The sequence below is a fragment of the Pelodiscus sinensis genome, chromosome 2 (assembly GCF_049634645.1).
Source record: "Pelodiscus sinensis isolate JC-2024 chromosome 2, ASM4963464v1, whole genome shotgun sequence".
NCBI lineage: Eukaryota > Metazoa > Chordata > Testudines > Trionychidae > Pelodiscus > Pelodiscus sinensis.
Window position 1 is genome coordinate 107,072,863 of NC_134712.1, and position 18,597 is coordinate 107,091,459.

Consider the following 18,597-nt stretch of genomic DNA (forward strand, 5'->3'; position numbering starts at 1 on the left):
AATTTTTAAATGCGTAAAAGCTGAAAGATTCTTAATACATTTAAAAAGCAGAGGCACAGTTCCTGGTCCCTACTGTCCCCTACCTCCTGCGGAGACCGTGCTGGGGGGAAATCAGCTTTTAAGCCAGCTTCCCCCAGCACTGGCTCCTGCTCTCCCCTCTTGCTGCCTGTGTGGGGGAAGCGTCTAGTTGAGGGACTAGTCGACTATCCGATAAAGTTTTGCTTATCGGATAGTCGACTAGTAGCTAGCATCACAAGGTTTTACATGCCAGATGCACTGAAGATTCATGTCCCTTCATACTTCAACCACTATTCCAAGGGGGATGCATCATGCTGATGGCAGGCTCTGCTTGACCGTATCAGAGTGTCTGCTTTAAGAATTTTGAAAGTATGCTTCATATCCCTCAGACTTAGGAATCTGAAGGGTTTTCCAAAATGGTGGGTTGAATGTTGTAGCAATCTTTAGATATCTCGCATTTAATAAGGTACCAATCTGCAATGAAAGTGTTCTTAACATGTAGAGAGTTATCATCCAAGGTTACTATAACATGAAATATGGCAGAATACAGGAAAAAGGAAGCAGGAGACATAGAATTCCTCCTCCACAGAGTTCAGTCACAAATTTAATTAACTAGTATTTTATTAACGAGCATCACCAGCCTGGAAGCATGCCCTCTGGGATGATTGCGCAAGGAAGAGGTTTATCATATCTAGCGCGTAAATATAAATACCTGCAATGTTGGCTACAAGAGTCCAATGTGAACACCTGCTCTCACTTTCTGGTGACATTGTAAATAAGTGGGCAGCATTATTGCCCATAAACAAACTTGTGTCTCTTCGCAACTGGCTGAACAAGTAGTAAAACAGAGTGAACTAATAGGCTGTCAGGTTTTGCATTGTTTTGGAGTGCATCTACATTTGTAAGTTGCACTTTCACAGTAGGGATTATATCGTAATTGCAGACAACACTGAGCTCGGCACCATCTCCACAGCAGGAGGTCAATGGGAGAAAACACTCCCATCAACTTCCCTTACTCCTCGTGAGTCAAAGAGTACCAGCATCGGCTCAGGGTGCCCTCAGCGTTCTCTTTGGCAGGTCCTTACTAAACCTGCTAAATGAAACACCAGAAGATCAATCTCCAGTGTGTTATAGACTTGGCCTTGCTGTCTCAAACTAATCTCACAGAATTAGCACAACCAAAAAATGAGAAAATACATTTTACAGTATCACCTGGAAGTTGCAACAGAGAAGTGGAGGCCATTTTGCCAGGGACTAGGGCAGGAATTGTGTGTCTGTACAGAAAGCCTGTACTCCAAACTGACAAGACAAAGGATAGGAAGAGAAATGGTGGCACAAACCGTGGAAGTGATTTATCAAACAGCATGTCACTGATGAACCCAGAGCTGCATACTCCTCTGCCAATATATCCTATTCCTTAGACCACACTGCTTCTTCACACACTGAATTTTTGCTTATTTGTTTGAACACAAGCTGACTTAGATAGTAGCTGGAAAAATTACACGCAGCATGCATGATGTTCTGGAACAGGCTCCCAACAGAACTTAAGGGTTCCTTTGCTTTTGGTTTGTCTAATAATAGGTGGCTGGTTGTTGTTGTTATGCTCCAAATCTAAATGATTCAGAGTCAGGAAGGAATTCCTCTCACCCCCCTGGTCAGACTAGCAGATACAGGGTGTTTTCCATCTTCTGTAGCATCTGGGTATGGGGTCACTTGCCAGGATCATCTCGTTTTTTAGTGCTTTCTCATGTCCATTCCCATGTTGGTGTGTGTGCACCATGTCCATAGTTGCCAGAATATTTTTCCCCTCAGTGGTATCTGTCAGGCCAGCTCCGATGGAGTCACAATCTCATGGTGCTATACATAAGGGCCCGCTGCCTTCTCCCCCCAGTTCCTTCTACTTGTGACGGTTGCTGGAACTCCTTGCTCTTGCTCTCAGTCCATCTAGAGGCTTCCTATCATTTGGGGATACAGAACATGTTAGTGGATCATCTCAGCAGATCCGTCTTCAAACCACAAATGGTCCACTTGCCTAGATATAGTGAGGGACATTTTCCAGAGGTGGGGAACTCCCCAGATAAACTTGTCAGTGACAGAGTACAACAGGAAGAGTGCAGTTCTGCTCCATCTTTTCTTTGTATTTCCATTTCACTCGTAAACAAACTCTTGTATGGCAACAGGTTGAATGTGTGATCCTCATTTCAGATAACCCTGAGAATCTCCAACAAGTGCTTGATGTCACCAACCAGGCTGCCAACTAGATGGGGCTCTATTCAATGCCAGGAAAATGTGCATCTCTACATATCAAATGCAGTAAAGGGTACTGAATCCAGGTGATGCTGTTCCAGATCGGAGGGGAACCCATGATCTTCGAGGTTGGACAAGCATGCTAACATCTTGGCATATTCACAGGTTTCCACATCCAGTAGACACCTCAGGATACCATTGTCAAGGTCCTGTGAGACATGGCCAAGATTGCCTGTTCCCTATTGGCTCTGTGGCAGAAGATCGACATCTTCAACACTTCCCAATCCCCAGTATTTTACTTTATCCTGAGGGGTCCTGCCATGGCAAAGATACCCTCTTATTAAGGAAGCCATCACCAGACAGCTAGTGAAGAAGTGGATGTTTCTTACCCAAAGAGCCAGCAATGAACTGGTGTATATCTTGCAAAGGCAGGGTGGCACTAATGTCCCTTGAATGGGTGATCTGTGTGATGTTGCAGTGATCACTTAGGCCTTTTGATGTGCCCAGATGATGTGGTGAGGAACATCATGAAGAGTGCTATGCATGATGGCATTAGGAAGCAAATCACCAGGACGCCTCCAACCAAGACGTTACAACCTATGTGAGTGGTTCCCTGGAAGACAAATTTGGAAGAGGTAGGAGAGACTTTGCTTCACTCTGGACTCCTGCCACGTCAATCCCTGTGCCTGGGACCCCAGTGATGAGTAAGTGTTGCAAGAATGCAGAACTGATCAGCAATAGCCTTGGTTGATGTGGCAACTCACATTGTTCGATATCCCTCAAGCACCTAATGGCATCTATCCAAAACACATTGGCTATGTACAGTGCAATCAGGAGAGAAGAACTGGAGTGTCATCAAGAAGTTAAGTTGGAAGTGTATCTGTTACTTTCCCCGATGGATTGTATTTTCTAAGGGACAAGCAATCCTAAATTCTCAAATACTTTAGATAGTCTTTACTTATAGCTATATTTACATCCTTCAAGGTACATTTAGGATATCCTTTATGAGTGAGGTATCCAAATAATTAGATGCTAATATTTTAATTGCATCACAAATTATTAACCTTGATTTGGGATATTGCAGATTACATTCTATATGTATTTTATGAGTTTCAAACCAACCTTTTTACTTTTGGATAATTTACTCAGCTTTACAAACACTCTTCCCTTAATCTGCACATTATATAATCTTAACTTTAATTTTAATAAAAAAAAGTGTAAATCTGTAAGTACTGTCTCTACTAACCATGATTAAATGTAAATAAATACACTAAGGATGTTAAGGGGGATACTTCAAAGTAGCAGCACCACACAGAGCTGACCCAAGGCTCCATGCAGCACTGCCCCTTTGAAATGCCACTGCACCATTTCAAAGCAGCAGCACTGCATGGAGCCTAGGGTCAGCTGGGGACTCTGCAGCTGATCCCGGGCTCCAGCGCAGCATTTCAAAGCACACAGAGCCCCGGGTCAGGTGGGGACTCCCCAGCTGACCCCGGGCTTTGCATGGCATTTCAAAGCAGCAGTGCAGCATAGAGCCTGGAGTCAATGGGGAACTGAGTCCCCTACGAACCCCAGGCTCCATGAGGGCGCTTACCCTTTGAAATGCACAAGAACCCCCACTGGGGACTCTTGTACATTTCAAAGCTTGCACGCCCCATGTAACCTGGGGCCAGCAGGAAGTCCCCAGAGGGGCTCTTGTGCATTTCAAAGAGTAAGTGCCCTCATGGAGCCTGCAATCAGCGGGACTTCAACCCGTGCTGCACGTGAAGTTCCATATTCCTCCTTTGAAATATACATTTCAAAGGAGGAATGCGGAAGTGCCTATCAATTACTCAACTAGTAAATTAGTCATTAGTTAACATCCTTAAAATGCACAGATTAGATGATGCTTTATAACAGGACCCTGTGAATTAAGTTTTAGCAATAAGAATTCAGATTCTTCATACTAAGTAACCCTGTTATAAGTAAGTATTTTTCATATCCAAGGCACAGCTAATCTTGATAATTAACCCTAGCAAATTTTATTTTATCCTCCTTCCCCCACCCACACACTCTGGTTTGTGACAACTTATACTCAGATAGAGGATGGTTTCAAACAATCTTTTACTATCAATGCATTAAGTAAAACACCTACTTTCCTCTGAAGATGCAGTTTGAATATCATTAGGTTTAAAGACAGTTATTCTTGACACCACTTTTCTTAAGAAAATTCTAACTGATTTCTTTTGTGAAATGCATCTTGGTATAAGAACAAAGATTTTTTTACATTTTAGAATAAAATTTTACTATAGAGCAACCAAATATCAATAGTCTCCTAAAACCAACAGCTTGACTGCACAGACATGTTACTATTTGTCAAAAATCTAAGTTGGGGTTTGTTGATCACAAAACTTGAATTAAGTTATCAGATATTCCCAACAATAACAAATATCAGATTTAGTAAGAGGTCCCAGTATATCTCCGTATGTCAAAATATATTGAGAGTATATTAAATAATACTAACAAATTTCAGAAAGTATATAAAGTAATGTAGTTGCTTAAGAATACCAAGTTAGTGCCTGAAAAGCAAAGAGAAATTGAGTTTTGATTTAAAAGTAGGAATGACAGCATTCCTCAGTAGTTTTTAAAGAAAAGTTTATAGCACTACCTGTAAGATGGCTCAGATCAACATGGATCAAAGAACTATATTTTATAAACTACTTAACTCTCTGAATAAAAATTGAGTACAAGTTGAAGAGTACCAGATCATGAAAAACAATTCTGAATGTCTCTGTCTTAATGTAAATTATTTTCTTCAATTAATAAAGTAATATACCTGAATACACCAAGGTACAGAAACTCTAGAAAGGCAATACTGAGTTCCAGCCCAACCCTCTTCCTGTGAGTTTTGACAAACACACTACATCTTTGAGCAGATTCTGTGATGCAAGTGGTCATAGCTTGCTTTTACATGCCAAATTGAAAGCGAAATATGGGGAAAGTAACTAAAGCTGCTATTGCTGAGCTCTCTGCGTGTATACATATGTACATATAAATATTATATACTAGCAGAAATACCAGGCGTAGCCCAGGGAATATATAATAAAAGGTGTGATGAATGAACTACGTCAATTACATTAACATAGCATATTTTATTGGAAATACTTTTCTTATATATTACAGTAAAACTCCATTAGTCCAGCATCCAATGCTCCGGGACTCCTGATGGTCCGGCACCATCAGGAACCTGGAAGTGTTGGAGCAGCCGGACAGGCTTCCCCCATTCAGCTGCTGCTGAAACTGACCAGCAGCTGAATCGGGGAAGCCAGGAGCAGAGCAGCTGGGGTGCTGCCGGGTTGGTCTCGTAGCACTGCCCCTCGGGGCTGCGGGACCAACCCAGCAGCACCCCAGCTGCTCTTGGGGACGCCTGGGACAGAGCAGCTGGAGTGCTGCCGGGTTGGTCCCGCAGCGCCAAAGGACAGCGCTGCAGGACCAACCCGGCAGGACCCCAGCTGCTCTGCTCCAGGGGTCCCCGATTCAGCCGCTGCTGAAACAGATCAGTGGCTGATTCCAGAAAGCCCGGGGCAGAGCTGCTCTGCCCGGGGCTTCCTGGAATCAGCCGCTGATCTGTTTCAGCAGTGGCTGACTTGGGGACCCCTGGGGCAGAGCAGCTGGGGTCCTGACGGGTTGGTCCTGCAGCGCCGAGGGGCGGCGCTACGAGACCAACCCAGCAGCATCCCAGCAGCTCTATTGCATGCATCCCCGATTCAGCTGCTGCTGAAACTAACCAGCAGCGGCTGAATCAGGGACCCCTGGGGCAGAGCCCGACTATCGTAAGGGGGGGCTATGAGGGGTCTGGAGTGGCATCCCCTCCCATCCTACTCCAGACCCCTCATAGCCCCCCCTTCTGATAGTCCGGCATATCTGATAATCTGGCACCCCCTGGGTCCTAAAGGTGCTGGATTATCGGAAGTTTACTGTACTTTAAGAAATTAACATAGCTAGTGATGTGCTTACAACACACATTTACATTTAACTCATTTCTTGATAATAAAAGGTGTGGAGAATGAACTATGTAAATTACTTTAACAACATTTAAGTAGAATTTTTTTCTTTTATCATAGGGAAAGAATCTCCCAACATGACTGAGATTCTGTAAAACATGCTAACTTTTAGAGAACAGATTAGTAAAAATTATAAATCTATACACAGTGTGAAACAATATACATTATATATTAAAATAATCCTGTGTTATATTAGTGAAAGTACAACTATATAATTTGAAAGGCATTCTCTAACTGTTCATTTCATACCCAATAGGGGAGATAGCATACTATCGTCCTCTCCTCCTGAGTTCAAGAAGACATCTAATGCTTCTTGGTCAGACATGTCCATCAGGTCCATTTGTTCCAGCATGTCCACATTCACCTCCATGGAAGACATACTTCCTATTGGCTCTGCAGCAATAAAATATGAACGAATTGACAATACAGTACATATGCTAGGCAAAGTCCATCAACTTTGTAATGTTATTGCAAAGACTTCCACAATTACCACATTACTATATTGCATCTTTGAATAATAAACAGCTCTTCACAAAATGTAAATGTTGAATATACTGTTAAACAAGGAAACTTGACTATTGATAGGAAACAGCTTTAGTAGTCGCATAGGCTACATCTACACAGCGATCTATTCCAGCATCGCAAAATAGCTATTTTGCGTCTTAAGTGCTCACTGTTCCAAAATCCCTGTAAACCTCATTGCATGAGGTATAAGGGACAGTCTGGAAAAGAGCCTTATTTCAAACGAATATCGAAATAAGCTACACAATTTGCGTAGTGCAAATTGCATAAGTTTATTTCGAGGTAAGGGTGCTGGATAGACACACCCTTAGAAACAAAACAAGGTATAATCTTGATAAAGCAATATCAGTTATATATATAACTTTTTTATATTAACTCTACCACTTTTGATGAACATAGGAAGAGGTCTACCACTTGATCATAAAATACCTTCTCAAAGGCAGTCTCAGAACCTACAAAAGCAGAAAAGAGTTTTCTTGCTCATTGTTTGGGAACGGGCTGCTTTCATTATCTTTGCAAAAAGGTATTTTATCAGCAGTAATATTTGTATTGCAGTAGCTCCCAAAGCTGGGGAGACAAGGATCAGCATTCACATTACACTCTCCCTCAATATCTGCCCATGCAAGGGAAGCTAATGAGTCAAACAGCAGACCAAACTCTGTGATGAATCCTGGTCACATGCCACCTGAAGGATGTTGCGCATATGCTAAGATGACGAAGCCACAATGGAGATCAGAACCCTGTCATCTGGGTACTATAGAAATTCCTATGAAGAGACAGACCCTGTCCAAAGGTGCTTACTATGCAATTTTTCCCCTCCCTGTCACAACTCTATTCCCCACCTCCACAAACAAAAATCTCAAGAAAGAAAAAGTACATGACCAGACAACATATAAGTATCAACGATTATACTTGTGGAGTTGTGAAAGTTGTGAAAACACAAGGAAGAGTTGTAATTCATAGAAGGCAGGTGTTCTTTCTTCCCCCTCAGCCCACCACTATGATCAATGGTAGCAGACAACAGTGCATAGGTGGTGGCCAAAATTACCGACCCTCTGAGTCACATACGGCGATCTTCAGAAGATCAAGAGCACGGCAAGCAGGGCTTGGGGCATCAGCCCTTTGACAGATACCTGCTAGGGCTCAAGGCATCAGCTCTGTGGGTAGAGGGGTCTCCGGGCTTTAGCTCCACTCCTACTGAAGCCCTGAACCTGAAGCAGGTACACGTTGTGGTCATGTGCCAACCCACAGTTTTTGCCAGGTGTGCTGGTCACATTCAGGCACTGGGTCCCCTTCCTGCATGGCAGCTGCTGAGGCTGGCAAGGAAGGAGCTGTAGCCCAGTCAAGGCAAACAGCTGGGAGCTGCAAGGAGAGCCACTGCCACAGCTGCTGCCTCTCCCTGTGGAGCTAACGCAGTGGCCCCTCCCTGTGGTTCCCTTTACATGTGGCACTAACACCTGGGAACTGCAGGGAGGGGCCACTCGGGTAAGGGGAAGGTGTGACTCAAGCTGTTGGGGGCAGGAAACCTTTAAATTGTGTCCTCCAACTCTCAGGAGGAACCAGTTGTCTCTGTCAGAAGACCCTATCCTCACCATATAACCACTGCCTCCCCTCTCCCCCGTAGGTGGACAAAAAGGAAGGGGAAGCCCTGCAAGTCACACTTAAACTGTAAAAGAGCTGTTTAGCCATCCTGACCTAGACAAATGTCCAATGTATTGCCCCATATGGAAATATTAAAGGAAAGTACAAACTTTTTATCAGAATCAGTATAATGCCAACAGTTAACGATGGCACCAAATTTTCAAAGAAACATCTTTCTTTTAACAACATTTTAAAATGTTCAGGTACTCTCAGCTGCCCCCAAAAGAAGTTTGTGCTTTAACTCTGCCTCAATAATAATACCTCAAATAGCATCAAATGTTAGTAATGACTAACATTATCATTTTATAGCTTCATATGAAATCTTATTTACTCTTTGTTTTGCAATAAAACTCAAGACTACCTGAAGTATGCATATTACTACAGTCTCAAACAATACTGATGTTATTAGGAGGGATGTTAAGGACTAGTCGACAATCCGATAAGCAAATGCTTATCGGATAGTAAATCGACTAGTTGATCCTCCCTCCCCTCCCCCCCCGCTGTCTCTTATCGTATAAAGGAAGGAATGGTAAGGGGGGGAAGAAGGAGTACTTCAAAGCCTCAGCGGTTCAAAGGGGCAGCGCTGCACAGCTGAGCCCGGGATCAGCTATGTGGCTGTCACACATGGAGCCCAGGATCAACTGGGGACTCCCCAGCTGATCCCGGGCTCCAGTGAGGCACCCAGCTGACCCCAGGTTCTGGGGAAATGTTGCATGGAAACTGCAGTCATCTGGGGAGTCCCCAGCTGATCCTGGGTTCCGCTGAAATGCCACAAAGAGCCCGGGATCTGCTGGGGAATCCCCCACTGACCCTGGACTCCATGCTGCGCTGCCACTTTGAAATACACAAGAGCCCCCCTAGGGACTCTTGTACATTTCAAGGGGGAATGCAGAATTGCCTATCTACTAGTCACTGGAAATTCCAATGACTACTTGACTAGTAAATTAACCATTACTTAACATCCTTAGTTAGTATGTGAATGGAAATGCAACCTTACTCCTTCCTTTGATCAATTTGTTTTCCAAGTACAGCATATATACCCATCTTTCACATCTGCAGCACAGTAAGATACTGTACTCAGCAATAATTATGTTGTTCCTTGACTAGCGTTGGTACTGCATTAGAAAACAAAGAACAAAAAGATATGCCCATTTCGCTCGCCTAATACATTGCATTGCAACATTTACTTACCATGCACTTTACCAATAACAGTGTCAAAATAAAACCAAGTGCCAAAGAAAACAGAAACAATCCTCTTGCTACTCTTCTAGTTGTGGGTCTATGGATTAAGTGGGGGCATTTCAAAACTTGCCTCGTCTATCTGCTATCTGCAGGTATCCTGTAGAAAGGTATTGCTCCATGTCCTGCTGGAAGGCTTCTTCAAAGAACTTCTGACGCTCCTTTAGCTTCATCTGTTGGGTATGCTCCATATCCAAAACCTTCTGGGCATGCTCAGCATCTAGCTCAGCTGAAGACAAAGAAAAAAGAGATACACCATTAATAATGTAGAAACTTTTGTAAGTGTGTCTCTTTTCAGAACTACCTGGACATATATTGTGTAAATACGTCTTCTGAATCATACAGAGTCATATTTAAGAGAGTGTGACTATACAATAAAGGTATCTCCTCACCTTGAAACATTTTCTCTAACTTTCTAGGCAATTTGTAAAGTACACATTTCTTATTCAATTCAACAGTTCAAATTAAATTTACCTTATCTGCCACACAACTGATCACTCATCATCATAGTCATTGAATTGTGAGACCTACAGGTTACACAGGTTTGAATCTTGATATACAGTAATTTATAAGGGCAATAATGACAAGATGTTATAGCATCATTTCTGCACTTCCTGAGTATTTGAGAGGCTGTTTTCAAAATCATAACTCATCATCTACATAAGTCAGATATGCTATGCTACAAGGTACTACAACCAAATGCCCTTTACTAAATTGACAGTATCACTTCAGATTTCTTAAAATGAATAAAGCGCAAGAATTATTGAGTACAGACTTCAAGTAATGACAGTGTCAGAGTACTGCTGAGAAAAAAAAATCAGCAATGATGGCGGCATTATGCATATTTATTAAACAAATTAATGCCAGGATGTTATAGTCATAATTTTTGTGTCTGCAGAGTGGATACAGCTGTACCCACTTTGAAACTTCAAGGTAATCATGCTCACATGAAAAAATAACCCATCCGCTTACTCCCCATTGTAACAGGATAAGGAGGTACTCTTATTATAATTCTCGTAACAAGAACTTAGCTCAAATATTGATGGATGAGATGACATAACTTAAAATATCAGTAGAAAGTAATATAATTACAAAGAAAATTTAAAGGTTTAAAGACTGAGCACTTTTCACACCAAACTTAGAGAAATCTTATAGGAAGTCTAGAAAATTAATACTACTTGTCACCAGTGCTCTACGTGTGCTCAAGACTTGGAGCAAATGGAAGAGAGATGCTTAAAACATCCCAAATTTCCAAACATATAGGTACTTTGAAAGATATGTCTAAGAAAGATATGCATGTGACACACCATGCAAAAAGGCAGTTTAATGTGCCCATCAGAAAACAAACAACCTCTTACTGTACAACTATGGAGAACCTTCATGTAGCAAATCCCATTTTTCCACTACACACAGAGTGGATAAGAATAGGAAGAACCTATGAAGATGTACAGACCTGGTGTACTTTGGAGCCAAACTATATGAAGGCTGAGAGTTACAATGCATTGTGTATTTGGACACAAAAGGTAAGGGAATTACATAGCATGGAGCCTTTCCCCTACTCATGTTGAGTCCAAGTGATTCACAGTCCATCCTACGGCTGAAGTAGCAACTACAGAGTTCAACTGAACCAATGAATGGTCAACTGCAAATGTGGAAAAAGTCTGTTACATTCTGACCGCTACGTACAAAGTATCTGAGAATTCACACCTCAGTTGTTTCAAGTTGCCTGTTTGCAGTGCAGGCTCGGGGGGGGGGGGGGGGGGGAAGGGAAGGGAATGACATATTTGTGAATAATCTCTTAAATGTAAGGACTGGAAAAATAATCTTACTATACCTATAAAAAAGTTTTTCCTGCAGGATGACAGAGTGACATCATCTTGTCACTCTGGCATCCTATCCCTCCCCTTTCCCCAATGCTGGCTGCACACCATGCCTCCCTACTCCCCTGTAGTTGGTAGCTGGGAGGAGAGTGTGAGGCACAAAAGGCTTCAGAGCAGCTCCCCCTCTGACAGCCGAGAGGAGAGCACGGGGCATGCGAGACCTCAGAACAGCTCCCAAGCCCCCGGGGGTTAGAGGCAGAGCAGAGCCTGAGGTGGCCTTGGCCTGGAGAGGGAGGGTTAAGATTAGCCTACAGCAGGGTGGGGGGAGGAGAAAGGGTGTGGGATAGTGTAGCTGAGGGAGACTGGGGAGGGAGGGGGAGAGAAAGGGCACTGGGCAGTGCAGTGGGAGGTGGTGATGGGGGAAGGAGAAGGGGCCTGGGTTGGTGCGGCCAGCCCAGCCCTCCTTGGTGGCAGGGGGGAGAGCATGGGGCCTGACAAGGCCTTGGAGCAGCCCCTCTCCTGCTCCCTCCAAGGCTAGAAGGAGAGAGCCAGAGTAGCACAGCCCTGGCAGCCAGGAGAGGGGGGAGAATGAGAGGCCAGGGCTACTGCAACTGCCAACCCTCTCCCTGCCTACTGGTGAGCATAGTGAGCAGTGGGCACTGCCCCATAGTGTGTTAATTAAAAAACTGGATTCAGCAGAAACTGTTGGGTAAGCTCCCTATTTTTCAGGAAATTTTTCTATTTATTAGTAGAATCATAGAGCTGGAAGAGACCTCAGGAGGTCAAGTCCAGCCCCCTGACCAAGGCAGGACCAATCCCAACTAATCAACCCAGCCAAGGCTTTTTAAATCTCGGCTTGACAAACCTCTAGGGATGGAGATTCCACCACCTCCCTAGGTAACCCATTCCAGTGCTTTCCTAATATCCAACCTAGACCTCCCCCACTGTAACTTGAGACCGTTGCTCCTGGTTCTGCCATACGTCACTCCTGTGAACAGCCTTTCTCCATCCTCTTTGGAACCTCCCTTCAGGAAGTTGAAGGCTGCTATCAAATCCCCCCTCAGCCTTCTCTTCTGCAGATTAAATAAACCCAAATCCCTCAGTCTCTCCTCAAAGGTCATATGCTCCAGCCCCCTTATCATTTTGGTTGCCCTCCGCTGGACCCTCTCCATATCCTTTCTATAGTGGGGGGGGGCCTAGAACTGGACACAATACTCCAGATGTGGGCTCACCAGAGCTGAATAAAGGGGAATAATCACTTGTTTAGATCTGCTGGCAATGCTCCTCCTAATGCAACCTAATACGCCATTAGCCTTCTTGGCTACAAGGGCACACTGTCGGCTCATATCCAGCTTCTCGTGCATTGTAATCCCTGGGTCCTACTTAGCCAGTCGGTCCCCAGCCTGTAACAATGCTTGGGATTCTTCCATCCTAAGTGCAGGTCTCTACACATGTCCTTGTTGAACCTCATCAGATTTCTTATGGCGGCTGGCCCAATCCTCTAATTTGTCTAGGTCACTCTGGAACCTATCCCTGCCCTCCAGTGTATCTACCTCTCCCCCTAGCTTAGTGTCATCTGCAAACTTGCAGAGAGTGCAATCCATCCCCTCATCCTGGTCATTAATAAAGATGTTGAACAAAACTGGCCCTTGAACTAATCCTTGGGGCACTCTGCTAGAAACCGAACGCCAACCTGACATCAAGCAGCTGATCACTACTCATTGGGCCCAACAGTCTAGCCCAGCGTTTCCCAAAAAATGCCGGGCCTCAGCGTACCTGGTGGCTGCCGCCCTTAGGCCGATTGACCCATCTGGTCAAATCGGGCCCCGCGCCCCTGCACCCGGAAGTGCCGGCGAGTTAAGAGCCGGGCCCTGCTCCAGCGCTATGTGGAGCTGGGTCTCTCCCCAGCTCTGCCTGGAGTGGGCCCCGCCCCCAGAGCGTCCCCTCGGCCCCGGATGTCTCTGCCACGCGCGGCTCCTCCTCGCCGCCCATGCGTGGCGTTGCACGTAGGCGGGGAGGACGTGACGTCACGGCCTGGGGTTTTGAAACCCGCGCGAGGCATGTGGCGGGGCCTGACTGGCTCCGGGTTCGGCCTCCGGGGCCTGAGCGCGGACCCCGGCCCCGCAACGGGGAAAGAGAAGGTGGGAACCGGCTCGTGCGGCGGCAAGGAAAGGAGAAGGGTGGGGAGAGGGGCGGAAGGAGAAGGGGCTTGGGAGGGAAAGGCACCAAGGGACAGGGGTGCGGGAGAGAGACACAAATGCCAGGGGGCCAAGTGCAGACCATGAGGGAAAGGGCAGGAGGGGCGGTGTCAGTGGGAGAGGGGACATGGTGATGCTGGGAGAGGAGAGGGGAAGGGCACTGGGGGCTGGAGGGGGAGGTGCTGGGAGGAGGCTTGAGAGAAGGGATGGGCATGAGGAAAGTCAGGATGGAACAAATTTTGTGTGAGGGCACAGAGGGGCAGGAGGGGAATGGGGCAGAGACTGGTGAGGGGGTGGGTATTAGGGGGAAAAGGAGGCACCAGGAGGGTGCAGGGCTATGGGAAGGTGCAGGTGCCAGGGGATTCTGGGGTGAGGAGGAGGAGAGAGCTGGCCACCGGAAGCAGAACTGGACGGGGGAATCAGGGCAGGCTGGGGATATTGAAGGGCCGGTGGAAGCAGGGCTGCCGGGGGGTGTGAGGTTGGGGGCAGGGAGCTGGCCAGGTAAGATGTGGGCGGGGTGGGAGAAGTGGCCGCTGGAAGGAGGGCTGGACGCAGGCAGCGGGGCTGGCCAAGGGGGATTGGGAGGAAAAGCTGGGGAGAACTGGCTGCCAGGGAGGGGGTTGGGGGAAGTGGGGCTGGCCAGAGGCGCAGCAAGGGGAGCAGGGGGGAGGAATGAATCAGCCTGCAGGGAGTGGGACTGACCGACCCCGTTCACCCCCCCCCCCCCCACCCACAAAGCACGAGTTAGTCTGGCACAGGGATTCTACTGTCGTCCCCGTCCGTCCCCCCCCCCCCACACACACACACACAAACCCCTCGAGTAGTTGTGAACTATTTGGCTGGTAGACACACTCATGCAGCCTGAGCACATTTACCAGCCAGGCAGTTTGAAACTACAAACTGATACATCTAGTAATAATACAACTTACCTACTGAGAAAATACCAGACATGTTATATGTCTGGTATTTTCTTAGTTTGTTTTTCATGTGTTTATATTTTTGGGCTGCAAAAAGCAGAACTGAAAAAAAGGTTTCCAATTAAAGTAAAAAGTTTGAGAAACCCTGGTCTAACCAGCTTTCTGTCTGTCTTACAGCCCATTTATCCAATCCATATTCCTTAACTTGCTGGCAAGAATATTGTGGGTGACCATATCAAAAGCTTTGCTAAAGCTGGCACTGGGAGATTTGGGAGAACCAGAAGCAACTTATTTGAATATTCATAATTTGATTAATGAATATGCAAATATGCAAATGAACATTGCTGGTCCTCCAAAAGTTTGTGAATGGATTTACTGGTCCCCGTGTCAAAAAGTTTGGGAACCCCTGGTCTAGCCAGCTTTAAGTCCATCTTACAGTCCATTTATCCAATCCATACTCCCTTAACTTGCTGGCAAGAATATTGTGGGAGTCTGTATCAAAAGCTTTGCTGAAGTCAAGGTATATCACATCCACTGACTTCCCCATATTCACAGAGCCAGTTACCTCATCATAGAAGGTAATCAGATTGGTCGGGCATGACTTGCCCTTCGTGAATACATGAAGGTCAAGTCTGAGTTGCCATAACAAAAACCATGGGGTGTCTAACATCTGTTAGGAGGGTGCTTGAAAATACAGTGGGATAGCTATCTTGCAGCATGATTATGGATGAGGAAAAGGTGCTCCCCAGATTGTACAGAACCAAAACAGAAATTTGTAATTTACCTAACATTAGTGAGAGGGATCTAAGCAAAGGATCAAATACTAGTTCCAGATGTATTAGATGGGGTTTGGTTTAGTAACAGCAGTTTGTAAGCTAATATGTAAAGTTTTATCAGGGTCAGTTGGTGTCTGATCTGCTTAAAAAGTAAAAGACGACAACAAAGTTGTCAAGGAAATCTTTAAAATTATAAGTAAAGCTATGTGGAGATAAAAGGGCAGAGGTGAAGTGCACGCAGGAAAAAATTACAAGGTAGCTTTGAATTTTCATTTAAGTTTAAACAAAAGACAACATTACACTGTCATTTTGTATGATAAATATCACTCAAGCTAGATTCTTTGTCTTGACATTTCTTCTCTTTCAAACAGAAGATTCTGCTGGCAAAGGGTGTCAATTCAGTGAGTTAAACGTGATAGCACTGATGCTGTTAAACCAGGTGCCAGCTCTTGCCCAGTCTGTAGGGGTAAGCTGAGTACTAACAAACTCAAAGATAGAAACCAAACCAGCTCTCTTATAGGTTAGTTTTGTTCAGAACAGGCATTAGTCTTATAAAACAGTATTTAATGTTTAAACTCTATGCAATGCTCGTAAATTGCTCCATGCATTAATCCCACTTCTCATATCCATATTCCATGCAAAAAAAAAAAAAAAAATTTGCATTGCAGCTTTGAAAACATTTGCTTCAAACTTCTGAACCCAGACAAAAATTATTTGTGCCCCCATCCATTCAGGAGACCTATGGAGATTAAACAGCTCATTAAGGAACATCATCATGATACAAAGGATTGGTGAGTGACCCTATCACACTTTTGGAATGCTTCAGGCAAAGGAGTTATGAAACCTTTTGCTTAAGTGATCTGCCAAACTGTCCTGGGCTTTTAGTTCGATTCGGTGAATCAACAGAAATGACAGAATCATCATTCCACAGATTGCTTCTTGACATATAGGAGAAGGTCTTACACCCTCCCCCTCAGCTTATATAATGCATCGGTATTATATTTTAAAATCTGGGTATTGGTGTCCAAAAGCATGGACTGGAATGCCTTACAGGCTAAACACATAGCTTTTAATTCAAACCTATCTATGTATAACCAAGACTCCATCCAAGATCACATGCCCTGAATCCAGACAACCCATAATATTTTCTGACATTTTTTACTCTAATGGTAATGCAGGGTTTCATTTTGTACTTAAAATAGAGAAGTATCCAAGCAATAAATGACATTTACGCAACCTCTAATGATTTCAACTTTCCAGTTTTTCCTCTTTGCCTGAACTGCACTTCTGCTGTTTAAATCAACACTGATCAAAGCTAACAGTCACATGCAGCAGTGACTTAATTCTAATATTTTTCCCCAAAAGGGAAGAATAAAATCAGAACATTTTAGTTGAAGTACTATAATAAGCCTGTTCTCTAAGCCCAATTACTGAGAGTTCACTGTAAAACCTTCTGATGTGATTTCACACTTCTGCCAGTTACAATAAAATTCACCTAGGCTAAGCAAAAGGAAACTGCTGCACCAAAGATTTGTTTGTTTTCAATAATACTAGTGATGCATGAAAACATTCAGCAAATGTGGAACAGAAAACACATGCATTGTTCCCTTTCCAAAACCATTTTGAATCCAGTTTGCATCTTATGGGCTGTACAAAAGCAATTTATAAAAGAGCTGAGTGGAGCTGACATTCACCTTTCAAATTCTTATATAAAGAAAAATATGGGTCATATATTGCCATAGATCCATACATGAACTCCCACTGATGTTTAACTCATGCTTCTTTAGAGATTATGGCTTCTTTTTCTCCACCATAAAAAAAGAACAGTACTTTAGCATTATAATTCCCAGCAATACTTCCATGTACAGAGAAACAAGATGGTACAAACAAAATACTACCTTGTAATTAGATCCAGGCCTGCAGAAACCGTAAGTTTAGAACAAAGGCAAACAATTACCAGTGCAATTGTATTACCTAGTATGAGACACTGTTTATGATTCTTTTTAATTTGCATTTCTAATATCCTTTAGGATTCTGAACATATGGTTTCACTTTCACTATAAAGTTAAAATCTTTGCAACCAAGGCTTTCAAGACTATTTTCTGTTTCATGCTATTAAAAGCTTTCCTTACAATTGAGCTCCATTCCTAAAAAGTATAATATATATCCCGTGCTTTGAAGAGTTCATGATTGAAATGGGAAGCAGCAACTACAAACATTCCACACAGCTGCTTATCCATCTAGCAGGAGATCAAATGCATCTTTATGATACCATATCTCTGATTAAGAAAAGTTAGTTCTATTTCCAAATTTCCAACATGGCAGCCCAGTGTTCTATGAAACTAATAAATGGCTTTAATATTTCTGACTTCAATTTGTAAAAAACAAAACAAAAAATGTTTGACGTGAACACCTCTGAGAGCATCCTGTTCTCAAGGTTGTCAATATGCTTCCTCTTATCCCTATTAGGGAAGTGAAAAAATATCAAGCTACCAAAATAGTAGAATTTCTACAATGCAGAAAAAGACAAAAGTGTTTAATAAATATTTCTGTTCTATATTGGGAAAAAAACAAGATGATATTTCATCATACAGTGGTAGGTAACACACTTTCCATTCCATGAGTATCTCCAGAGGATGCTAAACAGAAGCTACTAAGTTGGACATATTAAAATCAGCAGATCAAGATACTGGCATCCAAGCATTTTAAAAGAGCAGGCTGAGGAGCTTGCTGGACTATTAATGTTGACTCTCAATAAGTTGTGCAGCACTGGGGAAGTTCCAGAAGATTAGAAGGCAGAGTTACTTAAGGCATTGTTTAAAGATGGAGAGATAATACAGGCAGTCCCCGGGTTACGTACAAGATAGGGACTGTAGGTTTGTTCTTAAGTTGAATTTGTATGTAAGTCGGAACTGGTACATATTGTAGGGGAAACTCTAGCCAAACATTTTTTTTAGTTTTGGATAGCATAGGGAAAGGTTAACTCCCCTCTAATGTTTGTTTTGCTGTCTGTTCCCCTGTTCAGAAGATTTCACATCTATTTCTGTCCCTGTGACAAACTCAGGACTAAAGGAGTAACTCATCAAATACCAAACAGCTCTGCACCATGCTTTGAGCTAATAGCTTTATTTCCACACACCACCCAGGGTTCTAGGAGGAGGGTCCTTTTTTTGCTA

At 43.9% G+C, this 18,597-nt stretch overlaps 1 protein-coding gene across 1 annotated transcript in view; it reads right to left on the reverse strand.

Moving 5' to 3' along the window:
• Positions 1 to 18,597, reverse strand: part of DTNBP1 (dystrobrevin binding protein 1) — a 117,142-nt gene that overhangs the window by 1,697 nt on the left and 96,848 nt on the right. Inside the window, exons 8-9 of the mRNA XM_075921200.1 lie at positions 9,784 to 9,939; positions 6,558 to 6,701 (exon numbers count right to left, since the gene is read on the reverse strand). Coding sequence (XP_075777315.1) covers positions 6,558 to 6,701; positions 9,784 to 9,939 — 300 coding nt within the window. The remainder of the gene's footprint in view (positions 1 to 6,557; positions 6,702 to 9,783; positions 9,940 to 18,597) is intronic.